The sequence below is a fragment of the Pinus tabuliformis genome, chromosome Q, assembly GCF_031772625.1.
Source record: "Pinus tabuliformis cultivar Carrire ecotype Pingquan chromosome Q, CPIR1, whole genome shotgun sequence".
Taxonomy (NCBI): domain Eukaryota; kingdom Viridiplantae; phylum Streptophyta; class Pinopsida; order Pinales; family Pinaceae; genus Pinus; species Pinus tabuliformis.
In genome coordinates, this window is record NC_142296.1 from 540,973,911 (window position 1) to 540,993,629 (window position 19,719).

Sequence of the window (19,719 nt, forward strand, 5' to 3'; positions counted from 1 at the left end):
AGGTGGATCCCTTGTTCCACAAACAAGGGGGTTTCATACACCAATTTGGTGTCTGGGTTTGTTGTGACTTTAAAATTGGATTATTGAGGGAGGACGTCTCTATTGGAAGATCCTTGTGAGATACTAGGGTTTACTCTTCAGAATAAGACATTGGTTAAGAGCATGTGTTTCTTGCAAAGAGGTCATAGGTTCAAATCCAAAGGGAAGTAGAGTATGTATGCCTTTGTAGATTTTAGCAGTAAAATCGCTGCATAGAGGTGGATCCCTTGTTCCACAAACAAGGGGGTTTCATACACCAATTTGGTGTCTTGGTTTGTTTTGACTTTAAAATTGGATTATTCTTATTATGATAATATCATCACTTCAATATTTTGTGTTAGAGATCTGACGAGAAAAATGCACTTCTCTCTCTCTCACATTTGTACTTTATTTCACTTGTTTTGAAGGCACTAGGGATTCTTGGAGCACTTGGAACATCTTGAATACTAGGGTTAGGGATTCATTCATTGGAAACATTGGAGCTAGGGTTTTGTAATTAAAGCCTAGATTGTATATGTTGAGGAATGGAGAAGAGGAGACATCCTGTCGAGGAAGACTTTCTAGTGTGATGCTTGCTTGTTGGAGCTCCTTGGTGTCAGCTAGGGTTTTCTTGGTTTTCCTAGGCTATGGTTTTAGAGAGCTACAAGATTGTACTAGCCTTGGGATGAGGCTATGGTATGTACATGAACTTCATCATTATATATCTATTTGAAGTTTACAGTGGCCCACAATTGTCTTATTGTGGGTTTAATTTTCAACTTTCTATTTGTTCATGATTTGCTAATTTCCAGCACTTGTATGTCTTGCTGATTTGATATAAGGATGAAAATGTCAAGGGTTTTAACATTAACCTTGAAGATGATAAGGAAGATTTGCAGCTGTAATTTTTGTTCTTTTAAAGTGACTTTGACATTTGGTTTGTGCATGATAAGATTTCCCTAAAGAGCTGAAATGTGTTGGCACATATTTGGTATCTCTTCTCTTGCATTGCATGTTTATTAGGGTTGGTAAGTGAAATAAATTCCATTGATGCCTATTGGTGTATATCTATTATCAACCACTTTTATTTTTGTAGTAGTGCTAGTCATATTTCATAACAGCCCTAATGCTAAAAATTGTAAGGTTAAGATCTGAGAAACCTCTAGGAAAAAAGTGAAATTTCTGAAGTTGCATCAAAGTTTGAGTCTCAGAAATTTCCTTGCATTGCATTCATAATCCTCCCACCATACTTTATTGTGATGAGTGAAGTTCAATGAAGATTGTGAAGAATGCTTTATTACATGCACAAAGCATTGATGTACAGTCACTACATTAGAGAACAAGAGACAAAAAAGGAGATTGATTCAATATATTATCCTATAAAGGAGCATACTAATATCCTTACCAAGCCATTGGGAAAGGATAAGTTCAAGAGACTAAAATCAGCTCTTGGACTTGTATTGAATGAGATGATCATTAGGTGACTTATCCAAGATACTAATATTTTCTCATTTACATTGGTCATGTTATGATAATCATATTATTGTCGCACTATTGAAACGTATGTATTAGGATTAATATATCAACCCTTGTTTGTACCCATGGTTTCAACTTTCATCAAAATCACCAATATTGTAAGAGTTGTTTTATGTAATGGTTTGTGTATTTAAATGCATTTTAATGAGTTGATCAGGTGTCTGAACAGGAATGCTTAAGAGTCTCAATTGGTCTCTCTCATCTCATGGCACTCTTTTGCATCTTCAATTTGTTTGCTAGTTTGATAAACCAGTATGTGTAACAGACATGGGGAGAGTGGAAAACTACTCCTGGAAAAAAATGGAAAAGACAGAAGACCCAAGTGGCATAACCAAAAATAATGAAGCCCACAAGAACAAAATGCAAACAAATCAGAAGGACACCAAGTATGAAACCATAAACCAGAAGCATTGTAATGCATCAATTCTCCTAACATCAAAGTGCAATAAGAAGTTGGTGATGAGATTATTGCCATCTATTCTGCAATCACTGAAATTTACATTGCCTAATCAACAATGTACTTGAGATTTTTCCATAAGGGCACTTATCCCTAGACTATCCAATGTCTAGAAGTAACAGAAAATGAGCTTGGATTTAGCAGTGCAAGAAGATCCATCTTACAAACATTCCCCCAAAGGTGATGCATGTTAGGAAGGAGATCAACAATATTTTTTAAGCAAATTGCAGACCAAGAAAAGGAACATACCAAATGAAATTATCCAATCCATACAACTAAACAGTATATTTTGTATGAAGTCAAGAATCCCTTGATTGAAGTGTGATTATAATTTTAAAATATCAAAGGACGATTTGCCTCTGCAAATTTATTCTTGGCCCCTTTTCCTTCATGTTCAATAATAATGGAGAAAATGTCATAATTGACCTTTTCTCTATCATTGCTAGGAAAAGCTTGTAGATGTAAAAGATCCATTCTTGGTAACGACGATAAGTGCATGATTATAGTTGTATTTAAATCAAGTTATCAAATTGAAATAGATATGAATCCATTATACAAGGGTTATTCATACCTCAAGAAAATTGTCAGGCAATTCACAAATTGAAAGAACATCGTCTACATCCTTACTTCCAGGAGGATCAATACTGCACACAAAAGAAACATCCAAGAAGTTAATTCAAAAATCCAACTTATAAAATGAAAATTCATGCAATATAATCATGCATAACGTCTTTTCTTCTAATCATAAAATAAGAAAAATCAAAATAAATAAGTCTTCCATGAATAAGATTCCTATAAATCACAAGTGCAAATCTTTCCCCCAACATACAAGACAACAACAATAAAGCTAACCATCATAGGTCTTCCACTCTTGCCTATTATGAACCCATCAGTCCCTTATCTTAGGAGCCACACTTGTATGTTTCACTATTAGCCACATGATTAGACCTAAGGTGTTTCCCAATAAAACAACCAATATTATTATATTCCATCATATTTAGGACCATTGTATCTAGCATGTGTATTTACGTTAATTCGCAATGGATACATTTATGGTTGCTTGCATGGTTCCTTAGATCTCTAGGTGATAGGTCACAAATTAAAGCAATAATATTAACCCATAGGGGATATTTCTCCAACATTGTTTTACTTGGAATGCAAACAAGCATTAAGATTAATATAAAACATAGGACAATCCTCCATACAACTTAACGAAAAGCATAACAAGACCTATAAAAGGAAACGACTCATCATGCAACACTTAAAAGAACACAGTGTCGAACATAAACAAGCTAAAGAACAAAAAAAAAAAATTTAGAAGCCCACCAAACTTTCAAAGGTTGCACATAAGAACACAGTTCAAACTGAAAAGACCATATACATACCAACATAAAAAGGCTAGAATCAAATTAGGATTACATAAGACCTTCCAAATCCTATTTAAAAAATAGAAGTCCATCTTGGATGGCTTCTCATATTTATGCATGTAATTATATTTTACAATAGTATTGTAGGCAACACACCCTAGGTATAAGGAACAATATCTCAAGGGATTGCTCTAATAAGAACTTAAGAGATGACCCAATGTGCCCAAATCAGTATTGGAGAAGCATACAATGAACTCAACAATTAATGTTGATATCAAATGCCATTATTGACCATGTTAATAATAACATGTCAATAAAGTGCAACACTTAATCTCAAGGTTCTTTAGGTCGATAAACCACTATAATCATGATAGGTACAACAAATAATGTAATATGAGATGAGATAGGATATAGATATTGTAGCATTAAACTCACAAATTTCTCACATATAAAAATTATAATTTGATATAAAAATATTAATGAACGATAAGATGTTTTTTTACAAGGTGAAAATCCAAATAAATATGTAATATCCTTATACAAAGGTATAACTATTGTTGGTTGTTATTTATTAATTTATTTTATTTCTGACCTGTGAAAATTTCTAAAATGGAAATCCTATTGCAGTGATTAATATGACTTCTTCTACTTATTACTTTAGAGATAAGTTATCTATTGTATTCTTATGGCAAATATCGAAACATATTCTACTGCAACCTTCACAATTAAAACATTGCAGAAATTAAATGTAAGTAAAATGTTGGCACATATACAAACACAATAACACAGTTATTTTTGGACAATTGTCCCTAGAAAAACCCAATGCGGGAAAATCGGTGCAGCAGATGAGGGTTTTATTATTCTTCAACAAAAATCAACATGTACAAAATTTCACCCAACAGTATAGAACTGAGAAATATTTACAAACGTTCCTGAATAAGTGTCTGACACGAGAGAGAGGTTCCTTGACCCTCTGCATCTCTCTGGCTTGCCCAGCGTCAATTTCTCTGGCCTTTGGACTAGCCTGCACAATGCCTTCATCACTCAGGCCAGCGCTGCCCCTCCCAGCGTCAATCTGCCCAGCAATGGTCCTTTTGTTGCTCTATGTCTTCATCCCTGTCTCCCTGATTGATGTTGAACCCTCTCTGTCTCTCCTCCACTTGCAACTCTCTCTCTGAATCGATTTTCTCTTGTCGAACCTCGACTAGTGAGAAAATCGATTTCTCTTGGGCAATAGAGTATCTACCTGGTGTATTTTCCAAATGATCCTCCTCTTTCTTTTCTTTCGCCATGGGAGGTCGTCGGGTTTTGCAAGGCTAATCCTGCAATGGTTCAACTAGATCGAGCCCTAACTCCTTGTGAAAATTCTATCACTGCAATCATTGATTTATTTTACCTTCTTATTTCCCGATAAGTTATTTATGAAAATCCTTCAATAAACATTAAAATAAATTCTGCTGCAGATATCACATCATAATACAGACACAAACACATGCACAAGAATTAACACAACGACACAAATATTTTGGACAATCAGTGCTCGGAAAAACCCAATGTGGGAAAACCGGTGCAGCAAGGGAGGATTTTATTATTCAACAATTCTTCAGTACAACTGGGTGCCAAACTGGCTTATCCAATAGAGAAAAAATTCTTCAGCACTTCCCCCAGTCTCAGCGTCAGCCTGGCTAACCTCTGCGTAGCTCCCAGACCCTCTGCGTCAGCCCCTGCCTCTCTGCGTCAGCACTGGGCCTCTCTACGTCACCCACGCAAGCCCTCCAGTGACTGCGCAGTCAGCAGCCTCTGCGTCTACCTCTCCAACCTCTGCGTTGTTCCCTTGGTGCTGTTCCCGACTCTCTTTTCTGTATTTGCTACCTCTTTCTTCTCTCCAGACCACTAGTTTGAATTTCTCAGCTAACCCCGCTCCAAAAATCGAACTAACTGGTCTCCCTCAATGTGTTCTTCAACTGACCCTCAAGCCTCTTCTTATACTTTTCTCGTTGGTCTATCAATGACCGAGATTAAATCTCTAATCAACGGCTAAGATTAGATTTGGCTTAAGTTATGGTATGTTTTATGCTTATAACAGTTTACTTCTTTTCCTAATTATATTCCACAGATTAGCAATCACATGTACATAAAGTAAAGTGCAGATAGAACATTAAACAATCGTCAAAAAACAAGCCAAGACAAGAGACACAAGATGTGGCGGCTAGCCAGGGACAAACCCCACAATGTGTGGGGAAACCCTTTGATCAAATCTTCTTTTATCTTCAATAATTCAGCAGAGAGCAATAGTACAATAAATCTGATTCATATCAGCAGTAGCAAACCCTAGATCAGCAACATCAACATTAGCGGCTTCATCATCAAAATAGGGCAGATGATATCTCACAAACCGACCGTCGGATCGGCTTGATTCCACCACCAAATGTTGCGACTTCCAGAGGAGGTTCAGATGAACCTACAGCGCAGTTTAAATGAGGATATCTTCTAGTCCACACAGGTCAAACTTTACTTCTGCAGTTGCAGCTTCAGTTTCGGCAGCTTCCGGCTTCAAACTAGGGCAGTCAATATCTTGCAAACTGTCCGTCGGATTGACTTGATTCCACCACAAAATGTTGCGACTTTCAGAGGAGGTTCAGATGAACCTACATCGTAGTTCAGATGAGGAAATCTTCTAGTCCATGCAGGTCAATCTTTACTTCTGCGTTGCAGCTTCAGTTTCGGCAGCTTCCGGCTTCAAACTAGAGCAGTCGATATCTTGCAAATCATCCGTCGGACTGACTTGATTTCACCACCAAAAGTTGCGGCTTCCAAAGGAGGTTCAGATGAACCTACAGCGCAGTTCAGATGAGGAGATCTTCTAGTCCACGCAGGTGAAACTTTACTTCTGCAGTTGCAGCTTCAGTTTCGGCAGCTTCCGGCTTCAAACTAGGGCAGTCGATATCTTGCAAACCGTCCGTCAGATTGACTTGATTCCACCACCAAAAGTTGTGGCTTCAAGAGGAGGTTCAGATAAACCTACAACGCAGTTCAGATGAGGAGATCTTCTAGTCCACACAAGTCAAACTTTACTTCTGCAGTTGCAGCTTCAGTTTCGACAGCTTCTGGCTTCACATGTGTGAGGGAGAGACCCTTTTCTGCGCAGTAGAGAAGAGACTCTTTTCTGCGTAGTAGGTAGAGAGAGAGAGAGAGATGTGATGAGTTGAGTGAGTCCAAATGAGGAAAAGTCCTCCTGTATTTATACACAACGTTGGTGTTTGAATAGATGTGACTGTTGGGCTTCTGAGCCTGCATGAGTTGTAGGTCGACTTGATAATAATTCCATAATCAAAATAAATTCATATCTCCATGAATACTTATCGGAATCGGATGATCTTTATATCAATCCTACACCTCTCGACAAGAGGAATCTAATAAAAATATTAGCAACCATGAAGAAGATGACCCACATGAAGTTTTGCCCTAGTTGCCAATTTTAACACTCTCTCTCAACTAGGGAGAACTTCATCTGTAATCTGTCTATCGGTCGTTACTATTCATCCATCAAATGCATTGCCCTGTACAGCCTGACCCTTGCCTTGCTCTGCTCTATTCAGCCTGTTCTGCTTTGTCTTGATCTGCCCTGTACTGATTTGTGTTGCTTTGCTCTATTCTGCTCTGCTCTTGCATTGTCCTATTCTGCTCTGCTTTTGTCCGAATTATGAAGAAGAAGAAATGATCGAGGATGTATCATACTGACTCAAAGCCAGTCTCAAAGTATGTACCACTGGTCCCAGACCAGTCTCAATCGACCCGAAGTCAGCGTCATAGTGAGTACAACTCCACTGGTCCCAGACTAGTATCATCCTCCACTGACTCAAAGTCAGTCTCAGAGTGCGTACCACTGGTCCTAGGCCAGTCTCAACCGACCCGAAGTCAGCTTCATAGTAGGTACCACTAATCCCAAACCAGTGTCACAGTCTCAGAGAGTGTACCACTAGTCCCAGACCAGTCTCAACCGACCCGAAGTCAGCGTCATAGTATGTACCACTCTCACTGGTCCCAGACCAGTACTGCACTGACATGAAGTCAGTCTCAAAGTATGTACCACTGGTCCCAGACCGGTCTCAACCGACCCGAACTCAGCGTCATAGTATGGTACAACTCCTACCACTGGTCCCAGACCAATATCATTGATCCTAGATCAATGGAGGTCATCCTAGCGTAGTGAGTACGGTAGATACAACGATGCATCCATCGGTACTACTATGGTCCCTAACTTCATTTCCCTGCTCATTGATCAGATGAGAGGTACTTCCCGTGAGTCCCAAACTGCATGGGTAGGATGCCTCGACAGGAGAACTTAATCAATCCCGCCCTCACAAGAGAACATATCAATCCTGCTACAATCGCCATGGGGAACACATCAATCCAGGCCTCACAGGAGAACACATCAATCCTGCTATAATCGCCATGGAGAACACATCAATCCAGGCCTCACAGGAGAACACATCAATCCTCCTACAATCGCTATGGAGAACACATCAATCCAAGCCTCATAAGAGAACACATCAATCCTGCTATAATCACCATGGAGAACACATCACTCCAGGCCTCACAGGAGAACTAATCATCTTGCTACATAGGAGAGCGAATCATCCTGTTCCACAAGAGAGCGAATCATCTTGTCCCACAAGAGAGCGAATCATCTTGTTCCAATGCGCACCCCCAGGGGAGGGTGAGTCACCCTGTGGTCGTATGTTGCTCCAGTAAGAACCACAAGCCCTCAGAGCTCCCAGAGCTCAATGTATGCAACATGCAGGACCCTTGTACAAGGGTTTCTTGACGACTCCAAGTCGTTTGGGAAAATCACAAATTAGATCTTTCCTCGGGGCTTTGACAAGGTGTATCGACCTGTACATCATCTTAATGCGATGGAGCCTCCTTGCTCATCGACTTACCATATCCCAAATGATGTCTATCTGCTGGAGCAATCGACGAATATGGGATTCCTCAATAATCGAATCCCACCTCTGGTTGTTACAGAGAATCACAGTGGTATCCAATGTAAATCCAAACAGCTCACTGAAGAGCTTTCGCAACCAGACTGCCTCACAGGAGGCCATGCTAGCAGCAATATATTCTGCTTCGGCGGTGCTCAAAGCCACCGACTTCTGCTTCCTGCTCATCCAGGATATCAAAGCAGATCCCAAGGTGAAACAGCACCTGGAAGTGCTCTTACGGTCCACCACACTGCCTGCTCAATCAGCATCAATATATCCAAGTAGTCTCACATCTCTGACAGTGTATCTTAACCCATTAGTAATTGTGCCACGAAGATATCTCAGAAGATTCTTGGCATCAATCCAGTGAGGCTCAACCAAATATGAGCTCACAATGCTAACTGCAAAACATATGTTCGGACGAAGGTTCACCAAGAACATCAATGCGAATGAGTTTATGAAACTCAGAGGCATTTCCCAAATCTGGTCCGACATCACTACCATATAACTTCTAAAAGTTAAGATCCTCGAGGTAGTCACAGGCTTGCAGTCCATCATACCGAATCTTTCTAATATCTTTACCACATATTTTCCTTGAGATAGGAAAATTTCCCTTGGCTTCTGCCACACTTCAAGTCCTTGGTCCTTCATTTCAAATTCAGAAGCCAACTCCCTCTTACATTTGTGAATGAGAGGGTATGCATCTGTTAGAAAGAGGTCATCCACATACAACACCAGTATGAGAGGCTTGTCATCTTCAATCTTAAAGTAAAGGTTAGGATCGGCTTCACTGCTAGTTAATCCCAATTTCATCAAGTAGCTATTGATCCTCTCATACCATGCTCGAGGTGCTTGCTTCAGCCCATAGAGAGCCTTCTTCAACCTGCATACATGAGATTTTCGATCATAAATCTCAAATCCTTCGGGTTGCTCCACATAGACCTCTTCTTTGATCGAATCATGCAAGAACGTGGTCTTGACATCCATCTGATGTAGGTTCCATCCTTGTGAAGCCGCAAGGGCTATGATCGAGCGGATGATCGTATATCTGGCAACAGGTGCAAATATCACATCATAGTTTATACCTTCCTTCTAGGAGAAACCACGAGCAACAAAACGAGCCTTATACTTTTTCGTACTTTCATCTGCTGCATGCTTTATCTTGTAAAGCCATTTAGAAATGACAATTGTCTTGTCCTAGGGTCTGGGAACTACTTCCCAGACATCATTCTCCATAATAGACTCATATTATTTGGTCATAGAATCCTTCCATACTTGATGCTTGACAGCATCTGAGAATGATGGAGGCTCATTTTGTATGATCGTGCTCATGATGGTCAGGTATCCCTAATACCTATTAGGTTTCTTACTTTCACGGAAGGTTCCTCGGGGTGCAGCATGTCCTTCAGCATCATCAAGTATCCCCCTAAGCCGTGAAGGCCTCTTCCTAGAAGAGGGAGGCTCGGGTGGATAAATAAGATCCATGGGTTCCTCCACATCAGGCATTGTTACATCATCTACCCATAGACATCTTCCACAATCGTATGGTTCTTCCTTTCCGCCACACCATTCTGCTCAGGAGTATGTGGTGTAGTAGTCTCCCTCTTAATGCCAGCCTCAAATATGCCTGAGTGAACAAACAGTGATATATCAGAGGTCTTGCTTTGGCTTGAGGGGAATGGTCCCCTTTTGAGCTTTCCTTCGGCACATCTTGGACATACACCTTCTTTCTCTACTCGGAATTCGGGCATCCCTGTCACCATTTGTCTTACACCGGGTACAGCTTTATAATGAAGGTGGTCAAACCTCCGATGCCAAAGTTCGGACTGAAGAGATGTGTCATAAGATATGACACCTAGCGGACTTCCATTGACCTGATATAATGAATCAACACGAAACCTAAGAGTAAAGGCATCTTTAACATTATTTTCCATATACGTACCTTGCCATCGCTGAAGGTTACCTTGTAGCCTTTGTCTTCCATTGCTGAGATGGACACCAGGTTCTTTTTGAGCTTAGGTGCATTTAATACATCCTGGAATTTCTAACCTTCTTGAATGGTTGTCCTCTTCCTTGATTCCCATCTCTCCTCTTACCTTTGCTATGAATTTGTCATTCCTTTGATTGCCACCAGAGGGATTTTAATCATCGTCCCGGTGTGAGTCCTTTCTATCAAGGCACTCCCTTGCATAGTGACTTGCTTTATCGCAGATGTAACATCATCCTTGTCTTCCACCCTTAGGTCTAGCCTTTCCTTTTAATTTAGTCTCGGAATTATTTCTTTTCTTAGCATGAGAAGAAAAGGCAGCAGGAGGACCTTTAGGCACGGGCATTTCTTGATCTTCTACCCTTATTTCTTCTTGAATGCATCTAACCATTAATTCCTCAAAACCAGGAATTACATTATCGTTCAGAAGAGTAGTCCTGAACACGTACCATTCGGATGGTAATCCTCCAAGAGTCATGAGTGCCATTTCTCTCTCAGTAATAGTCTCCCCAATAGATAGGAGATCGTTCTTGATCTTGGTGATTCTTAAGAAGTATGCTTGCATACTCTCATCTTTACCCTTATGAATTTCCTTCAGCTTATTTCTAAGAAACAAAACTTGATTTGCATCATTAACTTTAAATAAACTCACCAGTATATCGTAGATTTCCTTGGAGGTGTCCAGTTCAGAGATGTAGGCCACCAAGTGCTTGTCAATAGAGTCCCGGATGATCTTCTTTGTTTTGACTTCTCCATTTTTCCATTTGTTCCAGGCAGCAGCGGATGCATTTGATGGAGGCTCAACAATATTGCCTCTTACATGGTCCAACACTCCTTGATCTTCTAGGGTTAGATAGACATCTTCCATCCGTGATAGTCAGCTTTCTCACGGAGCTTGTCTTTGGTAGGAAAGAGTGTTGAGGACCCCATAGTTCTTTTAGGATAGCCTTGCCAATCTTCTCTTCGATGATTGCTCTTGCTCTTGCCCGGGCTTTGTCTTCACCTTGGCTCTGATTCCATGTTAAGTTATGGTATGTTCTATGCTTATAACAGTTTACTTCTTTTCCTAATTATATACCACAGATTAGCAATCACATGTACATAAAGTAAAGTGCAGATAGAACATTAAACGATCGACAGAAAACAAACCAAGACAAGAGACACAAGGTGTGGCAGCTAGCCAGCGACAAACCCCACAATGTGTGGGGAAACCCTTTGATCAAATCTTCTTTTATCTTCAATAATTCAGCAGAGAGCAATAGTACAATAAATCTAATTCATATCAGCGGTAGCAAACCCTAGATCAGCAGCATCAACATTAGCAGCTTCATCATCAAACTAGGGCAAATGATATCTCACAAACCGACTGTCGGATCGGCTTGATTCCACCACCAAAAGTTGCGGCTTCCAGAGGAGGTTCAGATGAACCTACAGTGCAGTTTAGATGAGGAGATCTTCTAGTTCACGCAGGTCAAACTTTACTTCTGCAGTTGCAGCTTCCGGCTTGAAACTAGGGCAGTCGATATCTTGCAAACTGTCTGTCGGATTGACTTGATTCCACCACAAAAAAGTTGTGGCTTTCAGAGGAGGTTCACATGAACCTACATCGTAGTTCAGATGAGGAAATCTTCTATTCCACGCAGGTCAATCTTTACTTCTGCAGTTGCAGCTTCAGTTTCGGCAGCTTTCGGCTTCAAACTAGGGCAGTCGATATCTTGCAAACCGTCCGTCGGATTGACTAGATTCCACCACCAAAAGTTGTGGTTTCCAGAGGAGGTTCAGATGAACCTACAGCGCAGTTCAGATGACGAGATCTTCTAGTCCACGCAGGTGAAACTTTACTTCTACAGTTGCAGCTTCAATTTTGGCAGCTTCCGGCTTCAAACTAGGGCAGTCGATATCTTGCAAACCGTCCGTCAGATTGACTTGATTCCACCACCAAAAGTTGTGGCTTCAAGAGGAGGTTCAGATGAACCTACAGCGCAGTTCAGATGAGATCTTCTAGTCCCAACAAGTCAAACTTTACTTCTGCAGTCGCAGCTTCCGTTTCGGCAGCTTCCGGCTTCACATGTGTGAGGGAGAGACCCTTTTCTACACAGTAGAGAAGAGACTCTTTTCTGCGCAGTAGAGAGAGAGATGTGATGAGTTGAGTGAGTCCAAATGAGAAAAGGTCCTCCTGTATTTATACACAACGTTGGTGTTTGAATAGATGCAACTGTTGGGCTTCTGAGCCTACATGAGTTATAGGTCGGCTTGATAATAATTCCATAATCAAAATAAATTCATATCTCCATGAATACTTATCGGAATCAGATGATCTTTATATCAATCCTACACCTCTCAACGAGAGGAATCTAGTAAAAATATTATCAGCCATGAATAAGATGACCCACATGAGGTTTTGCCCTAGTTGCCAATTTTAACAGCTTGATCCATGATTTTTGGAACCTTCTAACCCAGTTTTATATTAATACCCATTAATATTTTATTGTCCCTAAGATTGGACTTAGGAACTCCATTAAAAATATTAATTATTTGAATATCTCCCAAACTAGTTAGAATCTGCCCAAACCATTTCTGGGTCTTGGAGATCTGATGTGCTTTACCCTCTCCACCAATTTTCATGGCTAGAGCACATTCGATGCTACCCCAAATCAACACTTCCTCTTAGCGAGGATTGTGCTCTAGTAATACTCCACACTGAGCATTACTTTGATCATAAGGCATCGGTACTTGTGCTGATGGTAAGCCTCCCTGCACAACATCCTCTGCACTGCTGCATCTTGTACTGCTGCCCATGGCTCTATCACTGCCAGTGCTACATCTATACTGCAGCTCCCTCTGCATCTGTGCTACTGCTGGTCCATCTTCCCAACACTGCATCTGTGCTGCGACTCCCTCTGCATCCGTGTTGTTGTTGGCTGCTACTACACTGCAACATCATACCCATTTCTGCTACTGAAATGGATTCTTTATCATCCCCATCTTCTCCCTAAAATAATCAAACTTGGTTCTTCCAAGGGCCTTGGTAAGGATGTCTGCCACCTGTTCTCCTGTAGGAGTGTAGCTCAACTGTACAGCTCCTCGTTGGACACAATCTCTGACAAAGTGACACCAGATATCAATATGCTTTGACCGATCATGAAACACTAGATTCTCAGAGAGCTTGATGCAACTCTGATTATCACACATGATCCTGGTCGCCTCCATCTTTCTTCTGAATAGGTTCACAAGCAGTTTTCTAAGCCATATGGCCTCGCACGAAGTTGTGCTTGTGGCCATATATTCTGCCTCAGCTAAGCTCAGAGCCACAGATTTCTGTTTCCTACTGCACCAGGAGGTCATTCCTGATCCAATGTTGAAACAATACCCAGAGGTACTTTTCCGATCCACTAAACTTCCTGCCCAATCTGCATCAGTAAACCCACTCAATTTGATATCCTTACCCCTGGTGTACAAGAGTCCATAATCGACTATTCCCTGTAAATACTTGAGAACATGTTTGGCTGCTGCCTAGTGTGCCCTCTTCGGCTCCACCATGAACTGACTAAGGGTGTTGACAGTGTAGCAAATGTCTGGTCTGGTATTGACCAGATACATCAGGGACCCTATGAGTTGCCTGTATAAGGTGGGATCAACATCTTTGTCTTCTGATGCATCAATCTTCTTCCAGTTAGTTATCATTGGAGTAGCCATGGGTCTATAATCCTCCATCCAGAATCTCTTCAGGATTTCTGTAGCATATCTGCCTTGCCCAAGGAAGATCTCCTCATTTTCCTACCAAACTTCCAACCCCAGGAAATAATGCATTCATCCCAAATCCTTCATGTCAAACTCTGTGGCTAGATTCTTCTTGCAGTCCCCTATGAGTCTAGATGACCCAGTCACGAAGAGATCATCCACATATAATACTAAGATTAGAGGCTCATTCTCTACTGTTGGCATTATGATGCATGTGTTGTACTTGATGGCAACCCTCTCATAGAAGAATATCTCACTTATGTATAACTGGGTGAATCTTCAGAAGAGATATCAGATGTGACTGATGGAGGACAGCGCAAAGGAATCAGATAATGAATCTTCAGAAGAGATATCAGATGTGACTAATGGAGGACAGCTCAAAGGAATCAGATGATAGTTCTAAGTGTGACAAGTTAGCTTTGCCATCAAGTCCAAGGGGGAGATTGTTGGCATTATGAGATAAGTGTTGTCCTTGATGGCAAACCTCACTGATGACAAATCATAGTACAGAAGGTCAGCAGCAAGGAATTGATGATCAGACAGAAGGTCAGCAGCAAGGAATTGATGATCAGACTATAAGAAGAAGAGAAAGTTCATACACGCAGGTTCGTTAAGCCCAAGTCGCGTGTACACGCTGGTTGGCTTCATCAAAAGCGCGTGTATGTGGAAAAGTACCTTTGGTCCATGGCGGTTAGTCCTTGGAAGTTGTGCCTATGGTTTCGGACCATTGTGTCTCGACGGGCGTGTCGATCCCTAGTTTTGAAGATGATGGTATTGGATTTCTATGGTTTTGGCTCTTGGTATTGAACAAGGCCTAAGGCTATATAAGGAGAAAGAAATCATTAGGCAAGTGCATCTGAAATGTCTTGAATATCTGAAGAAGTATGAGATCCAGTATGCAGGTTATGGGTTGATGATGCATTGCTTAATCTGAGCTAAGGAGAGATCTCATCGGTTGATGGAGAACTAGATCTAAGGAGAGATCGGGATCAAATGGTTTGAAATGAACTATCTTTATGATGCTTATTCTAGATCTGCATATTGTCGCAATGTTACGTTCTGGGTCTAACTAATGTCTGGTACAGCTGCAAGTTATGAGAAATTATTTTTAGATCTGTACGCGGGTTGTCTTTGATAAAAGCGCGTATACACGCGGGTTTGATTCATCGAAGTAGCGTATACATTGTAAAGCTTGATATTTGAAGTTGCAGATGGATCTGATGGTTATTACAGAGTTCTGTGTCTGCTCTGTGTTCTGGTGACTGTTGTTAACAGGGTTTCAGTGATTCAGAGTTTGATGATTGTTTTGAGCTTCAATGATAGTTATGGGTCCAGTATGAAAATTGGATGAAAAGTGGCCTTTCAGATTATGTGTTGTGCTTCAGTGTATCCAGTCTGAAAATTGATGAAACGTGGTACCTGGAGGTGAGAAGATTGTAGGCAAGCACCTACGTACTAGTATCTAAGCTAGTACAAAAGCTAAAGGAGATCTTAGGAGCATTGTAGCAGGTAGCAGCCTGCGTACTAGTAAATGGATCGGCTAGTACAAGAGCAAAGGGGGTTGTAGCTCCCGTACTGGTATAAGACTGCACCAGTACAAATATTGTAAAAGGATTTTCTTATTACGAAGAAGATTGAGATGACTTGCAGCAGGTGGTTTTCACCCACATTGGGTTTCCACCTTATATCTTTGTGTTCATGTGTGTGGCTCTTGTGTGATGTTCTGTTCTGTTATTCTGCACCTGTTTACTGTTAATATGCTTAATAATGATCTGATGCATTTACTGAAGATTAAGCTAACTGAATTATAAGATCTCTGGATATACGCGAGTTTCATTAGACACAGTAGCGTGTACACGCGGGTTCACTTAATTGAAGTAGCGTATATGTTTCTGAGTATGAAATTGAAAAGATTGATTGATCTGATAATACTGATTCACCCCCCCTCTCAGTATTATTTCCAACATCTACAACCAGATAGTAGAGATTTGGATCTGCGTCACTCTTGACAAATCCCATTTTCTGCAAGTAGCCATCGATTCGCCCATACCACGCTTTAGGTGCCTGTTTCAGCCCATACAAGGCTTTCTTCAATCTGCATACATGAGACTTCTTCTCATGTGTCTCAAAGCCCTCTAGTTGTTTAATGTATACCTCTTCTTCTATCACACCGTTCAAAAATGTCGTTTTGACATCCATCTGATGAATCTCCCACCCCATTTGTGCTGCAAGAGATATCACGGTTCTAATAGATGTATACCTGGCTACCAAGGCGAAGGTCTCTTCGTAGTCAATTCCTTCCTTCTAAGCATACCCCTTAGCCACAAACCTAGCTTTGTATTTCTCAACACTGTCGTCTGCAACGTATTTAATCTTGTAGATCCATCTCGAACCTACCACTGATCTGTCTTGAGGCCTTGGCACTACCTCCCAGACATCGTTCACCATTATGGAGTTGTACTCCTCTACCATCGCATCCAGCCAAACCTGATGTTGAGTTGCCTCCTGAAAACTGGCAAGCTCCCCATCCTGAGCTACTAATGCCTGATATCTATTTGGTTGTTTTCGCTCCCTCTTATTGTTCCTTGGCGCACCGATGAAGTCCTCTGCATCTCACAGAATTTAACGAAGTTCCCTGCTCGTTCTTCCTCTGTCAGCAGGTGCTTCTGTTAGCTCCTCCTCATCCTATGATTCTTCCTAACCTGAGGAAGGATTCTTTTCTTCCGTTGGTTGAAGAGGTTTGACCAACGGTTCCTCTTTTGACTACTCCTCAGAAGGCATTTCTCGAGATTTTCTGAAAGCCCTATCTTCCATGAACTTCACATCTCGTCGAACTACTACCTTCTTGCTCCCTGGAAGATAGATTCGGTATGCCTTAGCGTTCTCACAATATCCCACTAGATATCCTTTCTCTGCAGTTTGATCCAGCTTCTTCCTCTTTTCCTCGGGTATGCGGCAATATGCTAAGCTCTGAAATATCCTAAAATCACTGACCTCAGGCGTCTTCCCTGTGAAGACTTTCTTTGGAGTAATCTTGCCCAATGCCTGATTAGGAGTTCTATTCTGAACATAGACTGTTGTGTTACATGCTTCTGCCCACAGGAATTTTGGCATATCCTGATCATACATCATGGCCCTAGCTGCTTCTACAATAGTCTTGTTCTTTCTTTCTACTACTCCATTCTGCTTTGGATTGTACGGAGTTGTCCACTCTCTTCTGATGCCCTCCTTAGTGCAAAAATTAGTGAAGTCCTTATCGACATACTCTCTACCATTATCTGAGCGCAAAACTTTTATTTTCTTCCCAGTCAAATTCTCCACCAGAGCCTTGAACTCTTTGAATCAACAAAAAACCTCGTCCTTGGTTTTCATAAAATAAATCCAAGTTTTCCTTGAGTGGTCATCAATGAAGCTAAGGAAGTACTCGGCACCACTACGAGCTTTAGTGGACATGGGTCCACAAATATCTGAGTGTATCAATCCTAGTACACTCTTGGCCCTATTTTTACTTCTAGGAAATGTTGCCTTGGCATACTTTCCTAGAGCACATCCTTTGCATACATCATCTCGTTCCGTACTAAGATCTGGAACTCCTGTTACAGTGCTCCTGAGAATTCTCAGAGCCCCATGGTGCAAATGTCCCATTCTTCTGTGCCATAGTTCGTTCAAATCCTTGTCTCCATGACTGCCTATTAGTGCCATTGGTGATTCTAGTTGTAGTTTGTACAACCTGTTACTTTTGATCCCGATCTACACTTTCTTTTTCCAGCTCAGGTGTTTGACACATTGTTTTAAAAAACGGCCAAGTCGACTCCAACTCGGCCGAGTCAGACTGAGCCAATGCCTGGTTGGGTCGGCTCGGTGGCCGAAATGGAACAGCTAGCCGGGTTGTTACCGAGCCAGTCATTGACTCGGTCGACTCCATAACAACTCGGCCGACTCGGTAATGATTCGGTCGGCTTGGTAACAACTCAGCCGACTCGGTAACAACTCGACTAGCTCAACTCTTTGACAAAAATCCTGAAGCACATTTGTCAAAAGTTGTTCCACCTCCTACATATCAATGGTTGGGTTGTTGTTTATTGCATATTTATAGCCCTAAACTGATCTATCACTGTGAGAAAGTTTCGAAAATTACAAGACCGAAGTATGGTTATCCTAGTGGCATGAATTAGAAAACTAAAACAATGCATTGAGCCATACAATGTTTTAAAAATGAAAACGTTTTGGCAATGGACTAATAAATCCATATTTACCTCTGATTGTTCTGGAGCTTGACCAAAATTAAATCAAGGGTTTTGAGACTTCAATAGGGGCAGAGAATTTGTATTATTATTCTTGTAGTCTAGTGATTGTCCTTAGGCTGAGGCAGAAAAGAATTCTAGCATTGGTGGCTAAGTATGAACTTTATATTGGACAGTGAACTAGGTGCCATTTTGATATAATGGATATATTCATGAGCCTACTTTGATCATATGTTGTCTTCTCTCTATATTCTAAAGCTTTGTGTTTGGAAACATGAATGAAAATCTTTAAAATTATGTTTTTTATAAAAAATAAATATTTAATGTATTTTTTATAATGATGGAGTCATTGAAATCAAACCACCCAAGTCGATACCGAGTCGGAGTCGAAGTAGGAGTCGACCCTCGGTCATTTCCGAGTCGAAGTCGGCGTTTCAAAACATTGGTTTGACATACACTTTCTCCTTGATGAAGAAAACATCATAGCCTTTGCCTTGAACTTGCGACACGCAAAGTAAGTTCATCCCCAATCCTGGTACATGCAGCACATTAGTAGCACGAAACCGCTCTCCCATGTCTGTTTGAAAAACTATGGTACCCCTCCCCAATAGAGTACATTTTGCCTTGTTCCCCATGGTGATCTGAAAGTTCATCTTCTCCTCCCGATAATCTGAGAAACATTCCCGGATTCCCATCATATGCTAAGAGGCCCCACTGTCTATATACCATACCTCTGATGATGCAAAGCTAGTCACACAAGCCACTTCTTCTTCTAGCCTGGAAGTCAACATAGAGAAATCAAAATCACTTTCTCCTGTGCAATTTTCTGAAAATCTGTGTGAGTCTCCTGACATAGATGCCTCTGCATCATGGTCTCGACCCATAATTGATTTTCCCTTCCTGTCTCTGATTACTTGCTCTGATACCATGTGAAAATTATATCACTACAACAACTGATTTATTTTACCTACTTATTTCCAGTAAGTTATTTATGAAAATCCTTTAGTAAACATTAAAAAAATATGTTGCAGATATCACATCATAATACAGACACAAACACATGCACAAGAATTAACACATCGACACAAATATTTTGGACAATCAGTCCCCGGAAAAACCCAATGTGGGAAAACCAGTGCAGCAAGGGAGGATTTTATTATTCAGCAATTCTTTAGTACAACTGGGTGCCAAACTGGCTTACCCAACAGAGAGAAAATTCTTCAACACTTCCCCCAGTCTCAGCGTTAGCCTGGCTGACCTTTGCATAGCTCCCAAACCCTCTGCGTCAACCCCTACCTCTCTGCGTCAGCACTGGGCCTCTTTGCGTCACCCACGCAGGCCCTCCAGTGACTGCGCAGTCTACAGCCTCTGCGTCTGCCTCTCC

General features: G+C 41.1%; 1 protein-coding gene across 1 annotated transcript in view; it reads right to left on the reverse strand.

The window, feature by feature from the left end:
* Positions 1 to 19,719, reverse strand: part of LOC149220577 (uncharacterized) — a 529,656-nt gene that overhangs the window by 380,134 nt on the left and 129,803 nt on the right. Inside the window, exon 15 of the mRNA XM_089384824.1 lies at positions 2,583 to 2,655. Within this exon, the coding sequence (XP_089240950.1) occupies positions 2,583 to 2,655 (73 nt within the window). The remainder of the gene's footprint in view (positions 1 to 2,582; positions 2,656 to 19,719) is intronic.